The sequence below is a fragment of the Drosophila hydei genome, unplaced genomic scaffold (genome assembly GCF_003285905.1).
Source record: "Drosophila hydei strain 15085-1641.00,03,60 unplaced genomic scaffold, DhydRS2 tig00000063-arrow-pilon, whole genome shotgun sequence".
In the NCBI taxonomy this organism is placed as follows: domain Eukaryota; kingdom Metazoa; phylum Arthropoda; class Insecta; order Diptera; family Drosophilidae; genus Drosophila; species Drosophila hydei.
In genome coordinates, this window is record NW_022045657.1 from 8,812,375 (window position 1) to 8,837,002 (window position 24,628).

A 24,628-nucleotide genomic window follows, 5' to 3' on the forward strand; every position below is an offset into this window, starting at 1 on the left:
ATTTAGAAATCCTCAAATAGAAATCCTTGTAAATAGAGAAAATATATATACTATACATAAATCGAAAATTTTTTTAAATCAACACAAAAACCGATTAATTAAAATTAATCAAACATTTTATCTAGAATTTGGCAACAAATAAAAGGGAACCTCAATCCGAGCTCTCGACAATAGTTGCTCGACTTTTAAGTTGTACCGTCTCATACTGCCTTCTCTTGAGCATATATCGCTGAACGAATGGGGCCAATAGTTGAGCATCCACACAGGTCACATCCTGACGTCCGAAAAATAAAAAGGTAGCCAAGTTCGATATTATAATGTTCAACAAGGCACCAGTCATGGTATACAACAGGAAAGATATGTGGTAAATAGATGAGCCGCTGTGTGGTTCACTATAAAAAAAAGGTATTAAAAGTATATAAGTAACAACTCTTCAGGTTTTACACTTACTATTCGACTGTTGAGTTCAGATAGCGAGTCTTATCGAAATCGTAGGTGCAATTTTCCACGGAGACTGGCAGCTGGGCATGGCGAAAGGAGCCTGTGACATTGGCTATTTGAGCATTGACCGCAACCCAGGCCATAATAGCAAACGATACGATGCTGCTCATGAACATGCTCTGAAAATATGTGAAAGTCAAATAGATATGTCCTCGATTTTAGTTGATATAAACACACCTTCTCTCCCACCCAGGGCATTAGCATGCCCACGGTAAAGATGCCCAGCATGGGACCGTACAAGCTGGACTGCAACGAGGCTGACAGCTGCAGCACCATGCCCAGATGCTCCACCACATAAACCATAAAGATGGAACTAATGCCAAATACGACCACCACCAGACGCATAGTCAGGGCAACAGTGCGCTCCGTCATGGGCTTATTGATTCTTCTCATGCGTGGCTTCACAAAGTCTTCGAGTACGACAGCTGCCAAAGAGTTAAGCAGCGTCGAGAGCGAGCTGAGTGCAGCGCTGAATACGGCAGATACAAAGAGACCCGGCAGTCCAGGCACAACTCCCAGCACTCGCATAACCAGAAGTGGTACAAGCTGATCCCGACGTCCAGCCAGCTGTATGGCGAGCGAAAGACAAGTTGCAAAACCGGTTTATAATAAGCTACATATCAGACTCACTCCCGTGGCCATCGGATCGCAGTCATAATAGGCTGCATAACACACCAGACCCACGTAGATGCAGCCCATATAGAGTAGGATCAAGCCAATAATAAAGATGAACAGCGTTTGCTTGATATGCCTCAAGGAAGGTAACGACATGAAGCGTTGAATGGTCGCCTGATTGATGGCAGTGCTCTGCAGCTTAAAAAAGGTGCCGCCTACGAAAACTGAAAAGACGCTCATGCGCACCGTGGGATCCAGGCTCCATCTACAGAAAAAAAGTTGGCATTCATAGCTGTCTCTTAGATATCTTATCCTTCTTTTCATACTACTCACTCAGGTGAATTGATTCGACCGCCCTCCAAGTTACGCTGCCAAATTACACCAAATCCGCCGAGATCCATGGTGCCCTTGATCATAATTACCACCAGAGAGCCATACATGACCACACTCTGTACGGTGTCTGTCCAAACAACGCCCTTCATGCCCCCGACCGTTGTGTAGAAGGTGCAAATAATAATCACAATGGGCGTTATGGTATGCACGCCAATTCCACTGACTTGGTTGAAGGTTAGCGCCGGCACATACACGGCAATGGGTAGCCAAACAATCTGGAAAGGAACAAAGGAACATTAGCTATGCCTTTAAAGCAGTCTCCAGTTTCTTACCGCCTTGAGCACAAACAATGAGGCACCAAATAATCTCATTCGCCTGCTGAAACGTCTCTCAAAGTACTGAAAGAGTGAGTGTGTATAAGTATTGATGTATTGATAGAAAAGTGGAAATGCTCTGGGCATTCAAGACAACCAGCTGAAAACTAAGTTTAGAGTTAATCAAAATTTAAATGTGCAACAGAACAAGTCTTAGGGCTAAGGCAAAACTACAAAGTATGCGGATGTCTTGAAACAGTTTATTGATCCATAAGATTAGAAGGCGTAAGACTAGTTTGATGCTTGCTCCACTTTCTCTTCCAGCTTGAGTTGCGTCACGGACTCGTGTAGTTCCAGCTGCTTTATTTCCTCATCATCGCTGGCCACACTGTTGTACGCTCCATACCAATAATTCTGCAAAACCGGCGTAACCAACTCCCTGTCCACGAGGCGAACATCCTGTTTGCCAAAGTAAAGTGTGGCCAGCAGTGAACAGAGCAGTGTTCCCAGAGAACCAATCAAAGTGTACCACAAAAACGATATCTCATGCAAGCTGAAATTCTTGCCCTCGGAAGGAGTTCTATATGTAAGATTTGAAATGTTAAGAGCCAAACTTATTTATCGCCCAGAACGAGAGACATACGCGTTGGTCGTTGCATTCCAGTTGGAGTGTCGCTTAAAGCTGTAGTCGCAATCGTCGACGGAAACAGGTTTTGCGGTAAAAGTCATTTGGCCGGTGGCCATGGCAATCTGTGCCCGCACAACAATGTAAGCTGTAAAGCTGGTGGCCACTGAAATGCCGGTTAGCAAGCTCTGCAATAGAAACATAAGCATGGTCGTAATTGGTTAGGTCATCCACTGGCAAGACCCCAATCAAACCTCTGTCCGCACAAACGGCAACAGCATGCCGACTGAAAAGGCGCCAAGCAATGGACCACAGGTGATTGCAGCCACTGTGGATGATAGCTGCATGACCATGCCCAATTTCTGCACAATCGGCACGCTGGCCATTGAGATGAAGCCAAAGACGATTACCACGCCTCTCAGCACATAGGCAGTCTGCCGCTCGGTTAGTGGGCGACTGCGGTATGGTTCGACAAAGTCCTTCAGCACCACCGCCGACAGAGAATTGAGTGCGGTAGAAAGCGAGCTAAGAGCTGCACTAAACACGCCGGCGACAAACAGGCCCACAATTCCGGGCACCATGCCAGCGCTTTGCATTACATACAAGGGTATCACCTGATCCTTGGCACGTGCCAACTGCAAATGAAAGTGACAGATGATGATTAATTGAAAGTATGACACCTTAACCTTCACCTTTCTCATCAACTTGTTTACTCACACCCGTGGTTATGGGATCACAATGATAGTAAGCAGCGAAGGCGAGTATGCCAAGATAGATGCACATGACCATGACAAGCATGAAGCCTATGAGGGACAATAAAAGCGCCTGCTTGACAGCCCTGATGTTGGGCAAGGTCATAAAACGCTGAACTGTGGGCTGGTTTATGCAATTAGCCTGCAGCTTAAAGAAGGCGCCTCCAATAAACAGGGCCAGAACACCCATGCGAGCCGTTGGATCCAGTGTCATGCTGGTAAGGGATAAAATACATTTTAAAACAACACTAAGCTAGTAAACAATAACCTACTCGGGACCCACCAGGCGCTCAAACTGACGGTTGCGTTCAAGCACCACAGACAAGCCACCCAAGTCGACAGTTCCTTTGATTATAACAAAGCCCATGGCACCAATCATGACAACTCCTTGTATGACATCCGTCCAAACTACGCCCTTAATGCCACCCTATTGACATCAAAAAAATTTAGAAATTCCATTAGACTTAGCTTGTAGAACTTACGATGCTGGTGTAGACAATGCATATCAGACTGGTAATTGGCACGATTGTATGAACACTTATGCCAGAAACTGTAAAATATATATATGACTATAAATATCACTGTATGATCAGCCAATAAATATGATAAAGCCCACCTTGATTCAGAGTGAGAGCGGGCACATAAATGCATATTGGTTGCCAAAGGATCTGTAAGAAAAAATAATAAATTATATATGAACATATATAAATATAAAATATATATATGTATATATAAATATTATACAAAAATATGTTCTTTCAATTCAAGCACTCCATACTCACATTCATCAGTACAAATAGACATGATCCAAAGATGCGAATACGTCGATCGAAGCGTCTCTCAAAGTACTGCATAAATACAAAAATAAGATAAGACAAAAGCCATGATAGTATTATGGAGAATGTGATTAATTAAATGAGAATTAAATGTCAATTACTAAACAGCAACCAAGTAAAAAGCTATTTGGAAAATCAACATGGTTTTATTAGCAATATTTCAAGTAGATTGTCTTTAACATTTCTGTAACAGGTCAGGGCGCCTCGGGTTGAGCCTTACGCCTGAACAGCTCCTCCAGATCGACAGCCTGATATTGTTTCTTGGGCAGAAAGCGACGCATGCAAGGCGTGACTAGAGCCGGATCCATTTCAGATACATCCTGCCAGCCAAACACAAGGCTGGCCAGCAGGGCGACCACAGTGCAAACGAATCCGCCCAGCGCTGTGTACCAAAAGAACGACAAATGATAAATGTTACGATCTGTTGAAGGACTGCGAATTGAAGTCAAAATAAACATCTGAAATAATTTCACAACAATTTCATACTTACCTGTACCCATGCAGAGTGCTCCAGACAGTCGCATTGTCGTAGGCATAGTCACAGCCCGACACTGAGACAGGCATCTTTGGATACCGAATCTCGCCCTGCATTAGCGCTAGCTGAGCCTTAATACAGATCCAAGACAGGACAACAAAGGAAACCAAGCTACCAGTTAAAACACTCTGGAAAATGATTTGCTTTAGTAAAGACCGCAGAATACAAAATTGAAGAGAAGCTAACTTTAGCATTAACCCAGGGCAGGCACACGCCCATGACATAAATCCCTAAAAGCGGGCCCATGGAAACAGCCGAGGTGGTGGTAGCCAACTGCAACACCATGCCCAGCTTGTCTACCACGTTGACCAGGCCCATGCAGCCCAAGCCAAAGAAGACGACGATGGCGCGCAGCAGGAAAGCAGTTTGACGTTCGGTCAATGGCTTCTTTAGCAACGGACGCACCAAATCCTGTGAGATTACGCATGCCATTGAGTTGAGTCCTGTGGACAGCGAACTCAAAGCAGCGCTAAAAACGCCGGCTACAAACAGTCCCGGCAGACCAGGCCACGCGCCCAGGGTGCGCATCATAAGCAGCGAAGGCAACTGATCGCTGGCTCTGGCAAGCTGCATACAAAAATGTGAGAGATGTTTCATATAAGACAGCACTCTACTCACCCTTGTGCTAATGGGATCGCAATCGTGGTAGGCAGCATAAGTCACCAAGCCCATGTAGCTGCAGCAGCTCAAAAGGAAGATGAGGAGGACAGTATACAGAAACATGCATTGCTTTGCATGCTTATAGCTGGGCAGCGATAGAAAGCGTTGAATTGACACCTGATTAACGTCCGACGATTGTATTTTGTGCAAAGTGCCGCCCACTAACACAGACAACATGGACAGACGTACGGTGGGATCCCAGGTCCATCTGTGTATAATTAAAAGCCTCAACGAATTTTGCAAAGTTAACTAAGTTCAATAATTACTCCGGCGCATTGAGACGCCCACTGTCCTGATTTCGCTGCAGCACCACACTCAGGCCGCCCACATCGTAGGTGCCCTTGATGCAGACTGTCAAAATGGAACCATACATGACAAAGCTCTGGATGACATCTGTCCAAATAACCGCCTTAAGACCGCCCTGAAATGATTAGACTTCGTGTGTGAGCTACTGCCAAGCCAGGCCGTATTTAATTAAATCTTACCACACACGTATAGAAAGTGCAAATAATGCAAACAATGGGCGTGATGACATGGATGCTAGTGCCGGTTACTGAAATTGTTTAACTATAGCTTCAATGCCAGAGACCAAGTGGGCACTCACCTTGATTATAGGTGATGGCAGGTACATACAAGGCCACAGGTAGCCACAGCATCTGCATTTAATATTTTTGCTGAGTTTCAAAATGAATTTCAATATTTTTGAGTGCTTACCATGCCGATAATAAATAGTATAGCCCCGAAATTTCGAATGCTGCTACCATAGCGCAGCTTAAAGTACTAGAATTAATATTTTCATTAGCTGATAGACAATTCAAAATACTTATTGATTGATAAATTCAAGATTCCACCAGATATTTACAAGATCTTTAGTAGCAAGTCAGTGCAAATGGATGCATATTAGTGACATTCCTATGTACAGAAAAAACACACATATATATACAGTTATATTTATATATATAAGACATTAACAGATTAGTCTAACTTGCAGTCAAACACGGCGGATACTTAATCAAAACTTTTATTACAAGTCTTAAGTCGTAAGCACATGTTAAGTTATTTAGGCAGACTTTAATACGGACTCATTAAGCTCCACGCTGGTATATTTGCTTTGATAGAAGCGTCGCACGCAAGGCGCCAGCAGCTCCACGTTCACATCCTCCAGGTCGGCACGTCCAAATACGAAGCTCGAAAGACAGCCAATAAGGATGCCCAGAGCAGATGAAAATAGTGTGTAGTTCATAAAGGATGTATGGTAGATTTGCTGCAAAAAGCTGAGAGAACTTTTGAAGAAAGAAATTACTATTTGAAAAGCCAGTGAAGCTCAAGCTGCAACTTACGCCGGCTCCGTAGCAGTCAAAGTGGCATTTGCCAACGTCACCTCTGGCAACACGTACTGATAGTCGCAGCCCTCGACACTAACCGGCTTGGTTTCATAATGCACCTCACCCGAAACGGTGGCCAGCTGTGCCTTGACGCACAGCCATATCATGAAGATAAAGGAACAGAACGCGCCAGTTAGAGCACTCTGTAAGGTATGGTAAACATAAAGCATATTCGAATCCGCAAACTAAATTCAATACAAACTTTTGAGTTGAGACGCGGGCACAGCATGCCCATCACAAATAGCGCAAACAATGGACCCTGTGTGACCGAGCTGAGTATCATGAACAGCTGCATCACATGTGTGCCCATGCGTTCCACCCCGAACACCAGCGTCGTGCTCAGGGTGCCAATAATAACTGTGCAGAGGCGCATTGTGAAGGCCGTTTGACGCTCTGTCAGAGGTTTTTTGCAAAGGGGCTTGATGTAGTCCTCCAAAAAGACAGCAGCCATTGAATTGAGCGCTGTGGATAACGAACTGAGCGATGCACTAAACACGCCAGCCACAAACATTCCGCACACGCCAGGATATGAGCCCAGCGTATCCATCACAAGCAATGGCACCAGCTGATCCTTTGCCTTAGCTAACTGCCAATCAATCACAAAAGTTGAGCCTGGCAACAGGAACACAACAGGACGTACGCCAAACACATACCTTAGTAGTCAGCGGATCGCAATCGTGGTACGTGGCGAACAGCAACAAGCCATTATATAAGGTCAGCGACGTTAAGAGGACGACACCTACGCCAAATAACAAGGAACTCTGTCCCATAGCCTTCACATTTGGCAGCGACAAGTAGCGCTGCGTGATGATCTGGTTGCAGCCGATATTGTACGTGGAATGTGCTGTGTAACCAATGAACAAGGCGAAGACAGACATGCGCACCTTCGGATCGAGTGTTAATCTAGTTGATAAATGAAAATATTTCGATTTTTGTTCCAAAATCTCAGTCAGACTTTATCAACTTCTTAATTGATTGCTGAAATTGTAAATCAAATGTGAAACACTTGACTATCACCTACTCGGGCCACTCGAGGCGTCCGGTTTCCAGATTCCGTTGTATGACCACACCCAGACCGCCCACATTCATGGTCCCCTTGATGACAACAATAATCACGGCGCCCACCATTATTACGGTTTGAATAACATCCGTCCAGACGACAGCCTTCAAGCCGCCAACAGTGGTGTAAAATATGCAAATAATACACACCGCAGGCGTAATTATATGAACATTTACGCCAGTCACTGTGAACGGAAAGCGCAACAAATGAAACAAGCTGCGGATGATCTGATTGAAAACGTACCCTGATTGAAGGCCAATGCTGGCACATAGATGACGATTGGCAGCCAGATAAGCTAAGATGTGGTAGATGATAATTGGTTATTATTCTGTATGTGTGTTGTGTCTATCGATTGGGACTCACTGTGGTTATACTAAAGAGCCCCGAGGCAACTAGACGAGTTGTTTTGTTGAAGCGCAGCTCGAAGTACTGTAAGCATTTATTTGATTTGGTATTTTCTCTTCTTTGGACGTAGACAGTCCCAACATGCACGTGTACAAACATATAAAACGAATACACACAGCGCGACGCACACATACTCGAATATTACGCATACGCCATGTAGCCGATATCACTGACAGCTTACGAGCCACCACCACATATCCGTCTGTTGGCCGGCAACGAAACAATTGGTTTTCGCACACAGAAACTAGTCCCTGTACTCCTATTTAGAATTTTCTGGCAAACGCACACAAATATTTCACTTGACACAAGAGCAACAACGCTTAAAACAATGCTCGGACTCTTCCTAGAAGCTCTTACTGCCTGGCAAGAAAATAACTTGCACGCATATTTGTTTTTGACAATGGTCCATGCTGTGTTCTACAAAATGCCCTTGATGTTGTCTAGTTTGATTTTAACATCGACAACGAGCTTCAACGTTCGACTGACCGGAGTTTCTTTCAGAAATTACTTATTTATAGATATATATTAACATTTTACTTATAAATACTTAATTACAAAATACTTACAACATGCATCACAATGTAACAGGAAAATTTAAAATGCAACAAATATTTCATGCAACATGCTCTTGGAGTACCTAAACACCAGAAGCAAAATAATCTTCAGCATGCCGAAGTCTCAACAACCTTCAGTTCAAGAGTTTTGCCCAAATTTTAGACAGAAACTTAATTTTGTATAAATATTTTCTCTGACTTAAAACAAATACAGAAGTATTTTTGGTATTATTTGAAGTATATATTAGAAATAGTGGCATATTAGATAGCGTTCAACTCACCTCATATGTGGAAGTCAATTGTAGATTGCAGAAAACGGGTAAGAAGATATACCACGATATAAGTCCCGATATGGCCAGGGTAACCAGTATGAATGCATATTGTGTACCATAGACATAAATCTCCGTTGACGTGCCCAGCAATGATATGCCCGAAACAAAACTATAAAAATGAATAAAAAAAATAAAAACAAAATTAGTAAAAATAAAATAAATTTAATAAACAAATTCTAAGACTTGAGCTTCAATAGCGCCTTAAAAAATGGGATTTGTGCTAAAAAAAATAAAACAATTACAACCGCAAATCTCTCCCACTATTTGGCAAACCTCAATTGTGTGTATCCAAAAAATTGTCATACCATATAAGCAAAGATAACCAAAATTCAAGTCTTGCCAAAACTCTCCTCCAGGGAGACGTCTTTGTTGACTCGTAAACAAGTATGACATGATTATTCGAAATATCTGAATTTTCCTTAGCTAAAGCAGAAGAATATATTCCTTAAAAGTAAAAATATGAGAGGTCCTAAATGAAAGTGAAGTGAAATGAAGTGAAACTGCTGCTACCGCAGTAAGTGGAAAAACTTTTCAAATCTTTTATATATATACTACACATATATATACATATATATTTATATATATATATTTTGAAAAAAAAAACATAATTTGAATCTGACGATTAGTGTACACAACAATCATCATTTTGGTACAGCCCCAAGATATGTGCATTGCCCCAAAGTTATGGCTGTGGCTGCAGAAAAGTTTCTTACAGTCAAAATACCATTAAAAGTTGATAACAAGTAGCATCAAAGTATGCAGATGCAGGCTCAGAGACCACTATAATACGAATTGAATATGAAATGAAATACCAAATTTCAAAAATAAAATATAAAACCATATTGGAACAGCTCACACAAATGGAGCGAGCGAGCGAGAAAGAGCTGCCAAATAATTGTGATTCAAGGCACGTTGCCAGAATTTGTTGCAGAATGTAAACGATGGTGTGCAGAATGAAGGACAACAGTAAAAGGCGCACAAAACAATTGTCGTCGGGGCAAATGACCAAAATCTGGCCAGGAGAAACAAGAGCTGCAGAAGTATTTGGTCGCACCGCTTTAGTCAATTTTTTTGCTTTTGCAGTCATTAATGCGGTGACAATACGCCCAGGACAAAAGCTCTGCGCCGTTGAAAGGTGTTTGACCAAACGTGTTAAATAGAATGGGGCCATAAGCGTGGCCAACTCCAAGGTCGGTAGCCAAAACAAAAAGTAATTTGGCAAATTATTTGAGTTTGCGGCTGCTGTAAGTTTAAATAACTTCAATCAGGCTTAGTTCGCTTAGCGTTGAGTGGGTGCCCGGCCAAGCGTCCAGCGAAACGAGCTGCTAAATTGTATATTTAGCAAAAAAGTTATGCAAGTTCCCAACGGCGTATCGACGAGCATTATCTGCATAATCATCAGGCATAATAAACTTGACCCTGACACTCTATATTGTATTATATTTTTGGATTTATTCTCGCTCGCTTTTCATTGCTGTTCGGGACAAAGTTTGAACAAAATTTCTTTTGTTTGCGCTGACAAACATCTCTCCAGACGCCGCTGGGCTCGCATAGATATATATATATATATATATATATATATATATATATATATATATATATATATATATATATATATATATATACGAATTGTTTTTCTTAGATTCCGCATACGCACGGCTAGTCGCGGCTACCTTGCAGCAAATCAAGTGAAATTAGGCACATATTTTTGATTGCTTTCCGAGAAACTGCCGAATTTCGTTTGGATAAGCATTGTGCAAAGACCAATCTGTATAATCAATGTCAGCCAATTTTTGATTACCTAAAAACTCTCAGAGATGGAGGAATTTTAATTTTCTTATGGCATTTTTGCCAGACAGTCTATTAACTTTTTTATACTCATTCACGAAGTGAAGAGGTATATTGGTTTTATGCAATATCCGTCTTGCGGTACGAACTTCCATCCGTCCCTATAAACACAAGCCATTTGGCCGCTATTGAAACTATAAATTTGGAATATATACCCGTGGGTACCTTCGCCAAAACCCAAAATTTGGCAGTTACTGTCACGCCTAGTGTGGGCGGGGCAAATCGGGAAAAACTTTATCTTCTGCAGTTTTTCTTTAAGGAGTCAGTTACTGTTCACCTCCTCTATTGAGGGCGTGGCAGATAAATATAAATATATTTTGCAAGAATGCCAAGCAAGATATTTAAGAATTAAAAGACTTCCGAAAACCACTTGAATTTAAATATTTTTTAGATAAACAGCACACAGTGCAATATTCTAAGGCAACTACTTTTTCTAATTAAGTAGCTATAATTTATTTAAAGGCATTTCATTAATTTTAGTATTTTTTGTACAACTAATTTACCTTGACTATTAGGCTTGTAAGCAATTTAATGTACTTTTCTTATCGGTGTGACATAAATAGAATCTGTGACCGAAACAGACAGGCAGAAAAAATAATGGCCAGGTTCGTGTAGAATTCAATTGAAGCCAGAATTACAAAATTGCTTGACCCGGCCAGCACACAGAGCAATTCCATTAGGCACTGCACGCTCCAGTCGAGGCAATTAAATACGCCTCGTATATCCTACGTCATGCCCGAAGGGGCGGCGCCCCAGCCGCATTTACATACTGTTGCTATTTGCTGTAACTCACCTAGCGACCAGTGATAGCGAAACCGGAAACACTTTCATTTTGCGTCCACCCACCAAGTAATCCAAGGCCTCCGAGCCGCGGCGCTCGTCCATACCAGCGGTGCCGGCGCCATCTTTTTCATCCGTGGACACTTGGCCTTTTTGCTGTTTCTTCTTCTTCTCGATGAAACCGAAGTAGAAGCCAATTACGGCGCAGACCACCAGCATGGCTATGAAAACCAAATAATCAACAATGCCAAAATGTTGCAGTGCGCTGCTTAAATCGCTCACGCTGGGCTTCTCTGTCATGCTGGAGGACGATGTTGTTGTTGACAATGCTGTGGCTATTGCTCTTGCTGTGGTGTCAGTGGTCGTGGTGGTGGTGCTGTCGACGGTGCTGATGCTAGAGCTGGGTAAGGCTGTGGGTTTTGACGTTGTGCTGCTAATTATGGATTGGACTGTCTGAACAATCGCATTGACCACTGTCGGCGGCGTATTAACAGCCTCTACCGCATCCATTATTATTTCCTCCCTCTCAATGGTCGTTGACATAATTCCGCAGACCGCAAGTTGCTTTTATGTGTTTATTTTTATTGACTTCCTGCCGTGTTGCCCTAGCGCACTTTTTGCCTAAATGTGTTCGGCTTTGATTACTTTTGTATTCGTTTACAGACACACACACATACACACACGCTTAGACACTTGTTGCCTTCTTCGATTTTTCATTAAGCTCTTGCCACAAGCTTGTGTAGCCTAATGACAGACACTCTCAACTTTGCCACAAGTTGAGTTGAAAGATTAGAAACTGTTGTATACTAACTGATTAGGGCTAACATTTCCTAACACAAATAAAGAATTTGATAATAAGGAAATCTTTGGCACTTTAATTAATTTTGAAAAACTTATTTAAAAATTAATTCTTTTATTTTTATTAATAGTACGAAAATTATAAAATAACCAACAGCGTAGTAAACATTTCACTTCAATTGACAAATCATTTTGATATGCCCTGCAAAATCCCTTTGAAACAGGATAAAAACACAGATTAATCAAGCGCTCACACAATCTACGGGCACGAATCGCAGTGAAAAACTGAATTTAATGCCCACACGAGCTGGGCATCTGCTATGGCTCTGGTGATCAGCTATATTTATGAAAGACGAACTCATAATTCATGTAAGTCGTGTCTGTGTGTCGAGGTCTTTATCAACAGATTTAGCGGACGTATATATTGGCGAGACAAAAGCACTCACCACTTGCTGATGGACGGAGGTGTCGCGGGAAAGTCTTTGTGTGTCATTAGATGATTCCAAGTTATACGAGATAAACTTAGATAAAACTGTTATTCCGAATAGCTTTTGCTTAGTTTTTTTCCTATCATCAGGTAGTCTGACAGACAGGTGTTTTGTTGACATTCTTAATAACACCTTGATAACTCTGATCTTCACTGGATGTTGGCAGGTGCTACTGGTTATGCTTACACTGAACAACAAACACTTAAGATGGAAAAAAAATATATATATAACAGAATATTATAGTATGGCTTATTGTCTCATTTATTAAAATTATAATAGTAAATAGTTTTCGTATATTGAATCTTTTTTTGGTTGTTTAGTGTAATTACCCACGATGCAGTTCCTTGAAAGATTTGCCGTTTGTTTTATTTGTTTTATGCGCCCGGAAAGACCATAAACAAGAGTCTGTGAACACATGGCGTATGCGTGATATGGTGTCCAAATTTTTAAGAAATTGAAGTTGAAGTTGAAATTGAAGAGCTCTGGAATAATAGCAAAACAAATTACATGCTCAAAGAAAAAGCCCAAGTGCAGTAGCTCAAATTTTAACGAGACTCTGACATAGTTTTTACAAAGGTCGGCAGCAATTGTCGCGTCGTTATCTCGCGCACTGCACTGCAAAGTGCTATTTTTATTGACTTCAAGCAATGTACATTAATGGCTATACAAAGGCGTAATGCACACGGATCGTGCGTCAATTGATGCTAGATGTAAGAGTCTACAAATACCATATAATAATCTCTATACACATCGAGTGATTATGCTAGTTAACTGCATTTTGAAAGCACCTGTAAAACGAAAATGAAAACCAAATCATTTTGTAACTACCATTGGAATTGGACCTGTAACTAAACTCAGTTATTCGCAATTGGTTGTGGCTTAGGTAATTTCATGTGAAAATTCAATTTGCAAGCCCATCAAGTGTGTTACGAGGCGTATGCGTAATATTTGAAATTGAAGTAATTGTGGAGAAACAAATTTGAACAACTGCAACGTGTTTATAACAAACCGCCTTACAACAAAAACTCTTATTAAATTGTATGTGTAATTTCATAAATCTGAATCTGCTAGCCGAGTAGATTTACCCTTTAGGTGCCAGACCACAACAAAAGCCAACAGAAATTGATTCAGTCAGGGGCCAAAAGGACGCAAAGAGCTGCACAAAATTAAAATTTAATTTTTTGTTTTGTAAAAAATTATAATATTAAAAGCGAAAAGCAGAAAACAAGCTTAAGCAAAAAATAATAAGAGCCTGGCATAGGTCACATAATTAGCAGAGCGAAGAACGCAAAAACTTGACCTCTTTTTTGTGGGTCCTGTATATATGTATACAAAAACAAATATATATATACCTTGCTTTTAGCTTTTAAATGCGTCTAGGAGTACCAGCTAGTTGGACTTTATGGCAAAAGCCGAAAACAATCAACGGCTGCTTTACTTTAATGCGTGGGCGAAACTCTTTCTCTCCTCACCCACTCACAGCTCTACTTGAGCTGCCGTATAGATACAGTGTAAAGGTATTTCTATACTTTATGGGAAATATCCGAGTCTTTTGTTTGTTATATTGTTTCTGTCACTTGACTTGACTTTAGCATCAGTTTGTCGTGTTCAACATTTCTATACCCCGTAACTTAAGACAGCTTGGTAGCGATATGGGTTGAAGGAACTGTAAGCCAGAGCAATGGATGATGGTATGAAACCCTTTTATTTGTCAATCAAGTTCAACTTAATCTTGTAAAGCTACATTGAGATATTTGGTTTCGGGACTAAAGACCTAGACGTCATTATATTGTATATATATAATATAGCTCTCCAACACAGAGTGCCCGGTAGTCCTGTACGCTCTACTAAAACAGTTGAAAGAGTTTTGTTTTCTTTCTTTTTCGTATTGCACACATTTAAGCCAATTTAACGCTTCCGTGTGTTTTTGCTGGCCTCGCCCCGCTGACTGCACGCTTCTCGTGCTGCCGTAAAAGCGAAATACGCTCGGGCAGACTTTTATTTACTTTTAGCTTCCAACTACAACTGAGCAAAAAAGTGTGCAAAAGCCCCTGCTGTAACTTGTTAAATGCACATTGTTGCAGAAACTCTTATCTTGCATGGGAGTTTATCTATCTTGATAACGAACATAAATATTATCAAATAATTGGATTAATATGCAGTGAAGTGAAGTTATCGAAGGGTTATTAATACACGATTTAATCAACTAACTGAAATCAGTAGCTCAATTTATGTATTTAAAAGCCAAGCGAATTTTTTCTTCTTTAAAAAACGCTATTAAATATACTTCAATATGCAGACTCTATTTTTTTTAAATTTTTAAATATTTTATATTAATGTAATAAATTAATATCATTTAAACTTAGCTTATATAATATACAAATAAGATCTCATTAGCATATTCAGCAAAGTTAATTAATCAAATCAAAGTCAGGCTAAGCACTCACTTCTGACCCATTTCAGCCAAGCTACGTCCTTGAACTTGGCGCCAAAGGCCAATGCCAGATTTATTTCACTATGTGGAAATTTATTTTATATGTCCGTTAGGACTTGGTGTGAATTGGTCTGCTGTTAATAGCAAGCATATATACGTGTATATATACATATATATATATATATATATAAATATATGTGAGTATTCAACTGTATAAGCAGAAAGTTGGCTCGTCCCTTTGGGAATTGAAGAATAGCCCATCAAATGAGTTAATATGCATGGGGCAAAAGTTTATTAGAAATGTTTGCAATATATAACTTAGGTCTGTAGGTCATCATATTTACATTGAAAGTTGTTCAATTTAAAAATATTTTAGCTACCAGACATATTATGGAAACCAATGGGCAAAGTTTAGCATATTTTCCTTGATTGCATACCTAGAAAGTTCAAAGGGGCCGAAAGAATTGTTATAAATTCAAATACTTACACATGCAACCATTAAAAAAATAATTTTGCAATCGAACTATTGTCTATTGAACTATAGAATGGGGCGTTTTTCTTTTCTAATTTTAAACTATTTTGATAACATACCAAAAATATTTCTGTTTTATTAACATTGATTGCGACTAACTGTAGATTATATTAATCATAAAAATTATTGCTTCAGACCTCCCAGAACTTGTTGAAGATAAAAATAAATCAATAAAACATTTTAAAAATAGTCTTAAATAAAAACTAAATTATTTTCTAAAACGCAGAACCTAATCACATTTCTTCGTACTTCTTCATTATCTCAATAACTGGCTCATTCAAATATTTGCGTACTTCTATGTTAAGGGCAAAATCCCCGTGATCCCACATAGGATCCTCCATATGATGCAGCCGTTTATTTGGCAGTCGATCGGAGAGCGCCAAGACATCCTCCACAGCGGCCATATTATCATTATCGGAGTACCATAAATGAAGCTCAGAGCTTATATTCTCAACTGGGTATTCTGGTGGCTGCTCCGATTTGTATATTTCCAGATTCTTTTGAGGCCCGTAATCGTACTGACGAAAGTGTCCCGACTGCTGCTCCTGGAGATAGTGCAGCATTTGATTGGTGGAGCAGCCGGAAGGATGTGTGGCCAAGCCATCCGGCATAGCAGTCTATTCAATAAATATAGTTTAGCTTAAGACAATGTTGCTTGATCTTGTTGTCTCTTACCATATTCGAACGACTGTCAGTGGACCAATTTTGTAGAGCATTTTCGCAAACGGGTCTCAGTTCATTATCAGCATCACAAAAGTTGGAGAACAAACTCAGCAGAAAATCGTTGTTTGGCAAAAATTCCTGATCTGCAAACAAAAGCGAGTATTCATTCCGATGTCCCAGATAGGGTCCCACTTTGCGGACTAACTTATTTTCCATGTTAGTCATTATCGCAATGGGCGCAAACATGTGAGCTGTTTTGATCTTCTCATTGTACTCGGGTCGCAAGGACATCAGTGTGAAAAAGACAGTTGTGCCCTGGGAGTGGCCGACATAGTGAATGGACTGCTGTCCCTGCCCGTTGGTCTTCAAGGCATAATCGATCATAGCTGCTATATCAAAGTACCCAATCTCATGCCAGCTGAAGCGCCAGAAGTAAGGATGTAGAGGCGAGCGTGATGTGTGATTCCTCGAATAGGTGTTGCCACGCCCATTTCCCAGCCAGACATCAAAACCGGCGTCAGCAAGCAGGTAAGGAAGACTGTCGTTTGGACCCGAAAGTATCCAAGCATCCGAGCAGCTTGTCAGTCCATGTTGAATTAATACAATGGGACGGATCTTGTTCTGATTCTGCAGCTTGTGGGAATAAGGTATACGAAAGACGCCCACTATGTAGCCATCCTCGGTGACAATGTGGTGGTGTTCCGCGGGATATCCATGTGCAGCAATGCGATCACGCTGAAGAACACGAATATGAAGAACAAAAAAGGATGTAAGGATTTCAAAGACTTACTGTTGTGCGTCGATCCTTAAAAGTTATATGGGCTTCCGGATTGTCATACAGCTTATAGAAGTCGATATTGGCTGGTGGTGCATTTACTGCTGCGCACTTTATGGCGACCACTAAACCAACTAATAAAATAGCAAAGGAAAGCAAATAGTTTTGCATTGCTAAATGTCTGAACTGCGACTGTGGCGAGTCAATCAGTTAGCTTCATGTTTTTAATGTGCATTATCATTAAGTGGTCTCAGATTAAAGAAACTTAAGATAGGAAAAGTGCAGAAAAGGAAAAATGCAGAAAAGGAATAACACAAATTTACTTGCAATAAAATATTGATTATAAGACATAAGTAGCAATACTTCTCTCGGACTTTACCTTACTCTCATTACTTGTATCTTCTCTTCTCTCGGAGTTTACTTTACTCCCAAAACAGGTCTATATTACTATTAATTAATGATCAACCTACAACAAAAACTTTTTTTATATAACACACTAAAGTGGAGCACTTGAAAAGTTTCATTAGTATGTTCTATGTAACAAGCGGTTCAATAAAAGTAGTATAATTATCATTAAGTGGCAATTCCAAAAAATATAGGTATTATTCGTCGAAACAACATTCCTATCTAATTGACGTAGCTTAACTTATCACTTATCTCGCCTATTAACTTTCGAGATGCTTATATTAAAGCGGCTAAATATAAAACTGATTAAAAGCCCACACATGAAGATTGTTAAATTTGTGAATTTTGTAAATTTTGTATAAGCCAAAGAGAGAATTGAAAACTACTCTTTATATTTAAATGCAACAAAAATTTATTTGTACTTAATAAAAATAAATAAACCATCACAAAATATTAGTTTATAAAATAAATGAAAATATCATTCATATATTTATTATTTATTTATACAAAATTGACTGAGAGTATTAAGATGCTATAAAATATTTAAGACTAAGCATACTTGCATTCATACATAGTCTTATACATATAGGCTTAAATAGTATAACCTCATAGTCACTGTTCTTCCATTCTCATTTTGTATTCCTACACTCTGATACACAGATGAGAATTTATGCTCTTGTGATCTTAAACTGGTCTACTCTTTCTCTCTTGTACTCTTCTGCCTTCTCTTTAGATCACTCATAATGCACACAATTACATTCTAATGCCATTTCACTCTTACGCTCCTATACTGTTAAATCATTGACTTATACTCACACTATTATATACTTACACTCATGAAGATTTGATCCGCGCACCAATTAACATTCAGTCTGTCAGTTAATCTGGACAAGGAAACTACATACAATAATCAGAAAATTTAATTTTCAGAACTTTCAAATTTCTTCATAATCTCAATGACTGGAACATTAATATATGTGCGAAGCTCCGTGTTCAACGCATAGTCGTCGTGGTCCCACAATGGGTCTTCCATAAAGTGCAACTCCTTGTTGGGCAGACGCTTGGCCAGAGCCAACACATCATCCACAGCAGCCATTATATCGTTCTCTGAATACCATAAGTGCACATTTGATGTAATTTTCTCGACTGGATAGTCGGGTGGTTCCGCTGAATTATATACTTTTCGATTATTTTTGGCGCCATGATCGTACTGACGAAAACGTCCTGACTCATGTGCTTGCATATAATGCAATATTTGATTGGTAGAACATCCCGCTGGCTGGTTACCAATACCTTCCGTCATGGCAGTCTGTTAATGGAAATCGTCTCAAATATTTGCATTAGACAAGCTGGGGCTTACTCACACTATTCCAACGAGTACTATTGTAAAACGCTTTAATAAGATACACACAAAATGACCGAAAAACTTGGTCAGGTCCACATAAATTAGAGAAAATTCTCAAAACATAGCCATTATATGGTAAAAACTCCATGTTAGCGAATAGCCTCGAATATAAATTCTGATGTCCTAAATAAGGCGATAGCTTACGAACTAATTTGTATTGCATTTTGGACATGATCGCAACGGGAGCAAACATGTGAGCTGTCTTGATCTTCTCATTGTATTCGGGACGCAACGACATCAATGTAAAAAAAATGGTTGTACCCTGAGAGTGGCCCACATAGTGAACGGCCTTGTGTCCTTGTCCATTTTTTTCTAACGAGTAGTCGATCATGGCTGCAATGTCATAGTATCCAATTTCGTGCCAACTGAAGTTCCAGAAATCAGGCGTGTCTGCGGATAATGAGCTATGCTTTCTCGAGTACGTATTGCCTCGACTATTGCCGAGCCACACATCGAAGCCGGAGTCAACCAACAGATAGGGCAAAGCATGGTTTGGACCAAGAAAAAGCCAAACATCGGAACCACCCATTAGACCATGCTCAATAAGCACTATCGGACGGGTATTATTCTGGTTTTGCAGCTTGTGAGAATGAGGTATTCGAAAGACACCCAAAATGTAGCCGTCCTCGGTGACAATCTGATGATGCTCTACCGGATAGCCGTGAAGAGATATGCGATCCCTCTAATTGATATGTTGTTGGTAAGAGCTTCAATATGATGGCTGAGAACAGACACTTACCGTCGTAAGTGGATTTTTAGCATCAACGGCAGTCTGGGCAGTGCTATACAACTTTTGAAAAATGAGATGAGATTCGGGAATATAAATAGAAGCAGACCTTAAACCAATCACTGATACAGCCAATATAATTACCACCGAAAAAAAGTAGTCATGCATTATGTAACGCGTTAACTACATCTATGGTTAGCCTCACATTTGACAAATTTTTTTTGGTTTGCTCTGTTAAATTTATCATGAAGAGATCTTCAACTAACCGAAATCTCTGTTTATGATTAATAAAGTGATCAAAATATTCACTTTAACCAACGGACATGCCACAGTAATAGGTAAACTAAATGAGAGGAAATTAGTAAATGTTCTGCACTTAAAAAAATATTAAATAATGTCATTATGGCTTTAGATATCTAATATATTTGTCTATTTTGATGAAAAAATTCAACATTTATTTACTTGATTTAAATTCAAATGCATTTCCCAATCGCAGTTAGCTCTTGCCCACATAACGATAGCCCATTAAGCATGGATTGCAATTTTGCACTTAATTTTGTACAAACGAGTTTCAATTTTGTTAAACTCACAGACAAAATGACAAGTTTTAAAACGCTCATTTTCTGAAAATTAAATCGATTCAAATATTTCAAAAATACTTTTGAAAAACCTTGAGCTTTATGCAAATTTAGTACAAAGTATTAGTATTCGTGATTGAAGTATGCTTGAAATTAGAAACAAACAACTTTAAAACCAAATACGACAATTAACATATTTGAATTACATATTTAGCGTGTTTACTAAAATACCGAATGTATAAATTAAACAAAACAGAGTAAATTAAACTACGACTAATCCTCGCCAGGTGGCAATGGTTGATTTAATTCACCTAACACGGGCGCGGGTACTGGCTGTGGTGCAGGTACAGGCTGTGGTGCAGCAACTGGCAACGAAGTCAAAACGGGCACGGTTGAAATCACGTTCAGATCTGTGGATTCCACTAGCTCCTTTTTGATATTGTCAGGGTTAATGTAGCCACCGCTTTCATCCTGCAAAACACAACTCAAACACAGTAAGTATCTAATTATTTATACTAATTATATTATTATATTATTATACTATATTATTTAACTAATTATACTAACCGTAACAAACACGTCCACCGCTTTTCCGGTAATAATATCCAATATCTGCTGAGTGATGCCGCTCATAGGCTCGTCTTGTATACTTTCCGCGTATTCAAGCAATTGGGGTCTGAGGTCGGGACACTGCTGTAATGCGTCTGCCAACTGTGGTGGCGGGAGCTGTAGTAGTACGGATAGAGATTGCGGCTTGAGGCGCTGCACAGTCTTAAGGAAGCCTTCCCAGATGACTTTTTGACGCCAGACTTGCTTCAGTATTAGACGTTGCAGCAGATTTAGCACGAAGTTAGAAAGACGTGGCCATAGCGTTAAGCTCTGTATAGTGGTGCGCATTATGAGCGTGGGCACAGGCATTATATCAACCAGTTGCTGCAACACAGCCATCAACACTTCTTGCGTATAAACTTCTCGCTCGGATAGACACAGCGAGGTGGCTTTCACTATTGACTTCAGATCCCACACACTAGTATCGATGGTGTGCAAAGCTACAAGCAAATCCGCGGGTGATAGCGCCATCTGTTGATGAGCAAACTCAGCTCCAATTCCAAGCAACCGATTAAAGACCTCTTTGACAACAGCCTGATTAAGCTTTATCAATTTAGGCAGCACGGCGATTAGTTCAGAGCGCGAAAGACCACTCAGAATGGGTATTAGCACTCGCACGTCTTTGACTTTGTTTTGGTAGAGATCGCGCACACGTTGAACCAGTTCGGGATGTGGGGTAGGCACGCGCTCTGTTAATATGTAAATAATGCGTATTACCAGCGTTTCCAAGCCCTTTGGACAGTCCTCCAACAGCTTGAGTAACTCTGGAGACTCTACGCCCAATTTCTTAATGGGGGCATCCAAGCTGCGTAATATGGTGCGTTTTAGCTCAGCCGATGTCTCGATAAACACCTGACAAATCTTCTCCAGATAAACTGAAAATGATTGAGTTACGTTTTGTTGAACATACTGTAGTCGGCAGCTTACCTTCCGGCTTGTAGGGTAACAGTGCGAGGGCCAGGAGTAGACACACCTTGGCGGTATCTTCTTTCCAAGCCGCCTCCGGCGTAGGCCTGCCGTAATCTGACGAAAATATGGTATTTGGTGGTGTTTCAGCAACTACAAATTCTAACCACTCCACAGCAAACTCATCAATACGTGCTGGAACAATCTTGTGCACGTGATAAATGGTTATTAATTGGGCCAAAGCACGTTCTCGTAGATCGGCACGTTCGTGAACTGCATAGTTAAGAAGTACTCGTACGAAACGGTTTTTGCGCGGAGGTCTTAGCACCGCTAGATCCTTGACTATCTCCAAACCGTGCGGCATAAATTCTTCGACCAGGCACAACTTTACGAGTTGCACAATCGCCTCCTCGGGGAGTATAGGAGCCTCTAGGAATAGGCGGCGCAGCAAAATGATTCTGTCCTTATACTCACAGCGCTCATTGATGCCAGAAATAAGTTTATTCAAGAGTTCGTTGTAGGCATGATCTGGACGATTCTCTGTTTTCACATAAGTATGACGAGTGAATCCTTGCAGCAAAGAGTATTCCTCAAAGAGCCAGGAGAAGGCAAGATCTATGCGCTGCTTGATATCACCTAGTATGAATTCCATGATACCATAGCGCACATTATCTGGAAACGTGGCCGCAATAACGGTCACTAATTTACGTCGCTTGGCAGCCACACCGCCCATAATGCACTGTCGCTCCGAGTTAAGAATTCGTATGATGGCATCCAGGAGAAACTTTTCTTTAGTGTTACGTGCCAGGGGCTTGGTAATCTCCTGCAGTTTGAGCGTTTTAGCACGCTCTTTCATGCGCTCAATGACCGTCTGTTCGCCTTTGGACCGTTCCATAGTCTCACGTAACTTCTTGGTTGCTTCTTCCTTTCGTTGCAGCTCCTGTTCTCTTAACTTGGTTTGTGCATCGTCCACATCCATAACCATAGCTTCTGGATCAGGCATGGCATTGCTAGACGGAGTCTTTGGCTTCATAGGCGGTTCTTTACTGAACGCTGCCAAACCGGGTCCCAGGCGCATCTCCGTCAGCTGCTGCCCAAATTGATGGGAAATACTGCTCACTTGTTGCGGAAGTGACAGCTGCTTGATCGGTGTGTACTCTGCCAGGAATTTGGGGGTTGCGGCGTCCGGCAGCGCGGGCAAGAATTCAACAACAAGATTCACCACAGTTTCAGTTGAACGTAAATGCTCTGCCAGAAACTTTTCATTGACACGCGTACTCTTTTGACGCTGTCTCTCCAGCTCTTCCTCATCAAGTTCCATTTCACGCAGCTGCTGCTGCTGCTGTCGATCCTGCTCCACCAGACGTGCTTTTTTTGCCAAGCTCTGTGCCGCATTTTCTAGTATTCGCTTCTGCCTGCGTGCCATCTCTTGCTTATCCATTTTAGGCAGCAATTTTTGTATTTCATTGGCACTAGCTCCCAAATCCATTAGTATATTACGTATTGTTCCAGCAAACTCGAATGAGCCACGCAGTTTGAGGAGCATTTGGAGCTGCATGCGCAAGCTCTTTCTTACCGAACTCACCTGTGAGTCAGTTAGTGTTGGCGGTAGATTGTTGTTGAGTTGTCGAAAAGCCTCAACAACAGTGCCCATAAAAACAGGTCGCATTTTCGCCACCATGCACAGACTGCTCGTACAGGCAATCAGATTAACCGAAGAGATGTGCGTGGTACCATGGAATTGCAACATAATGTCAAATATGTTAGTGCCTTCGTCCTGCAACTTTTGACGCCTGATAAGTTTGCACTGTTCCGGCACATCGGCTAGCGAAAAATCGCCCTCTCGTTTCATACTATCCTCATCCGCATAGCTTTGAAGTATTATGATGCCTTCCAGAAATTTAATGGCATTTGTGCGGATGCCATCGTTTTCATTGTCAATCATGTCCAGAATTTGTGCTTTTATTAAACTTAAGACGTTCCATGCTTGCTCGGCACTGTCACTGGCATCAGTCAAACTGCATAAATATTGCAGTCCGTTTTTATAGATGCTTCCACAAGCCTGTATAACACGTTTTATGACTTGAGCTGAACTGTCTCGCAACATCATAGATATCACATTAATAACATAAGGCAGCAGTTCCACTTTAACCTTACTGAATGTTAAATAGATTATAATTTGTATAATTACACACAATGATGATGTACCCACCATATCTGTTCAATAAAGGAGACCACTTGCTTGCGTACCTCTTGATTCTGATCGTGTGACAGTGAAAGCACCGGCTCCAAGAACTCCTCTGCCAACTCCACACATGAACTAAGCACTATTTCCTGCACTTTGACCAGCAGCTCGCATTTCAACGTAGCATTTGCTGTGCCGAATTCATTGCACCATTCCACAACCTAAAAAGAAAAACAAGCAAGGTTTCAAATAACAAAAGCATCAAATTCAACACGAAAGCATCTACCAACCTTTGCACGCGCAGTGGCTGTTTTTTCATCTGTGAAGAGATTCGCTGTTTCTGAGACGAACTGACTACGCCCAATTATACTGTCCATGTTTTCATAAATTATATTAAGTGAAATATATAATCTATTACAATTTTTAAAAGCCGCGAGTGCAAGCTGACAGAGTACCCAGTTTTCGATAGCTGTAGTGATGTGTTATCGCATAAGCGATTAATTCTCAAGCAATGGAATATCGTTATTTTCTATCCACCACGACATGATATTCAAAGCTAAATTTTCTTAGCCTCTCGGCATTTTTAGA

General features: G+C 40.7%; 4 protein-coding genes across 9 annotated transcripts; all 4 read right to left on the minus strand.

The window, feature by feature from the left end:
* Positions 1-127: 127 nt before the first annotated feature.
* On the minus strand, positions 128-12,438 carry LOC111602969 (sodium-coupled monocarboxylate transporter 1). 6 transcript variants are annotated; one of them, XM_030222844.1, is made up of 10 exons: positions 11,549-12,438; positions 8,857-9,016; positions 3,923-3,988; positions 3,757-3,808; positions 3,623-3,690; positions 3,413-3,567; positions 3,106-3,355; positions 2,643-3,023; positions 2,407-2,576; positions 1,878-2,343 (listed from the first exon to the last, which is right to left on the minus strand). In XM_030222844.1, exons 1-10 carry the CDS (start codon positions 12,076-12,078, stop codon positions 2,055-2,057), a joined length of 2,121 nt encoding a protein of 706 aa, XP_030078704.1. In that variant the 5' UTR covers positions 12,079-12,438; the 3' UTR covers positions 1,878-2,054. The 6 variants fall into 6 exon arrangements, with proteins under 6 accessions (XP_023176121.2, XP_023176124.2, XP_030078704.1 ...); XM_023320355.2 differs by lacking the exons at positions 1,878-2,343; positions 2,407-2,576; positions 2,643-3,023; ... (3 more) ...; positions 3,757-3,808; positions 3,923-3,988 and adding exons at positions 4,111-4,408; positions 4,467-4,639; positions 4,698-5,078; ... (3 more) ...; positions 5,776-5,827; positions 5,886-5,951; XM_023320356.2 differs by lacking the exons at positions 8,857-9,016; positions 11,549-12,438 and adding an exon at positions 4,197-4,201 and having other exon boundaries at positions 1,865-2,343.
* Positions 12,439-15,858: 3,420 nt separating this feature from the next.
* Positions 15,859-17,427, minus strand: LOC111602973 (lipase 3-like). The gene is made up of 3 exons (XM_023320362.2): positions 17,241-17,427; positions 16,463-17,185; positions 15,859-16,404 (listed from the first exon to the last, which is right to left on the minus strand). Exons 1-3 carry the CDS (start codon positions 17,394-17,396, stop codon positions 16,021-16,023), a joined length of 1,263 nt encoding a protein of 420 aa, XP_023176130.2. The 5' UTR covers positions 17,397-17,427; the 3' UTR covers positions 15,859-16,020.
* Positions 17,428-18,549: 1,122 nt separating this feature from the next.
* Positions 18,550-20,383, minus strand: LOC111602963 (lipase 3-like). Its single transcript, XM_023320342.2, has 4 exons — positions 20,225-20,383; positions 19,775-20,105; positions 18,995-19,717; positions 18,550-18,939 (listed from the first exon to the last, which is right to left on the minus strand). Exons 2-4 carry the CDS (start codon positions 19,928-19,930, stop codon positions 18,550-18,552), a joined length of 1,269 nt encoding a protein of 422 aa, XP_023176110.1. The 5' UTR covers positions 19,931-20,105; positions 20,225-20,383.
* Positions 20,384-20,498: 115 nt separating this feature from the next.
* On the minus strand, positions 20,499-24,542 carry LOC111603031 (symplekin). The gene is made up of 5 exons (XM_023320461.2): positions 24,331-24,542; positions 24,068-24,261; positions 21,877-24,011; positions 20,908-21,824; positions 20,499-20,811 (listed from the first exon to the last, which is right to left on the minus strand). Exons 1-5 carry the CDS (start codon positions 24,415-24,417, stop codon positions 20,614-20,616), a joined length of 3,531 nt encoding a protein of 1,176 aa, XP_023176229.2. The 5' UTR covers positions 24,418-24,542; the 3' UTR covers positions 20,499-20,613.
* Positions 24,543-24,628: the final 86 nt, after the last annotated feature.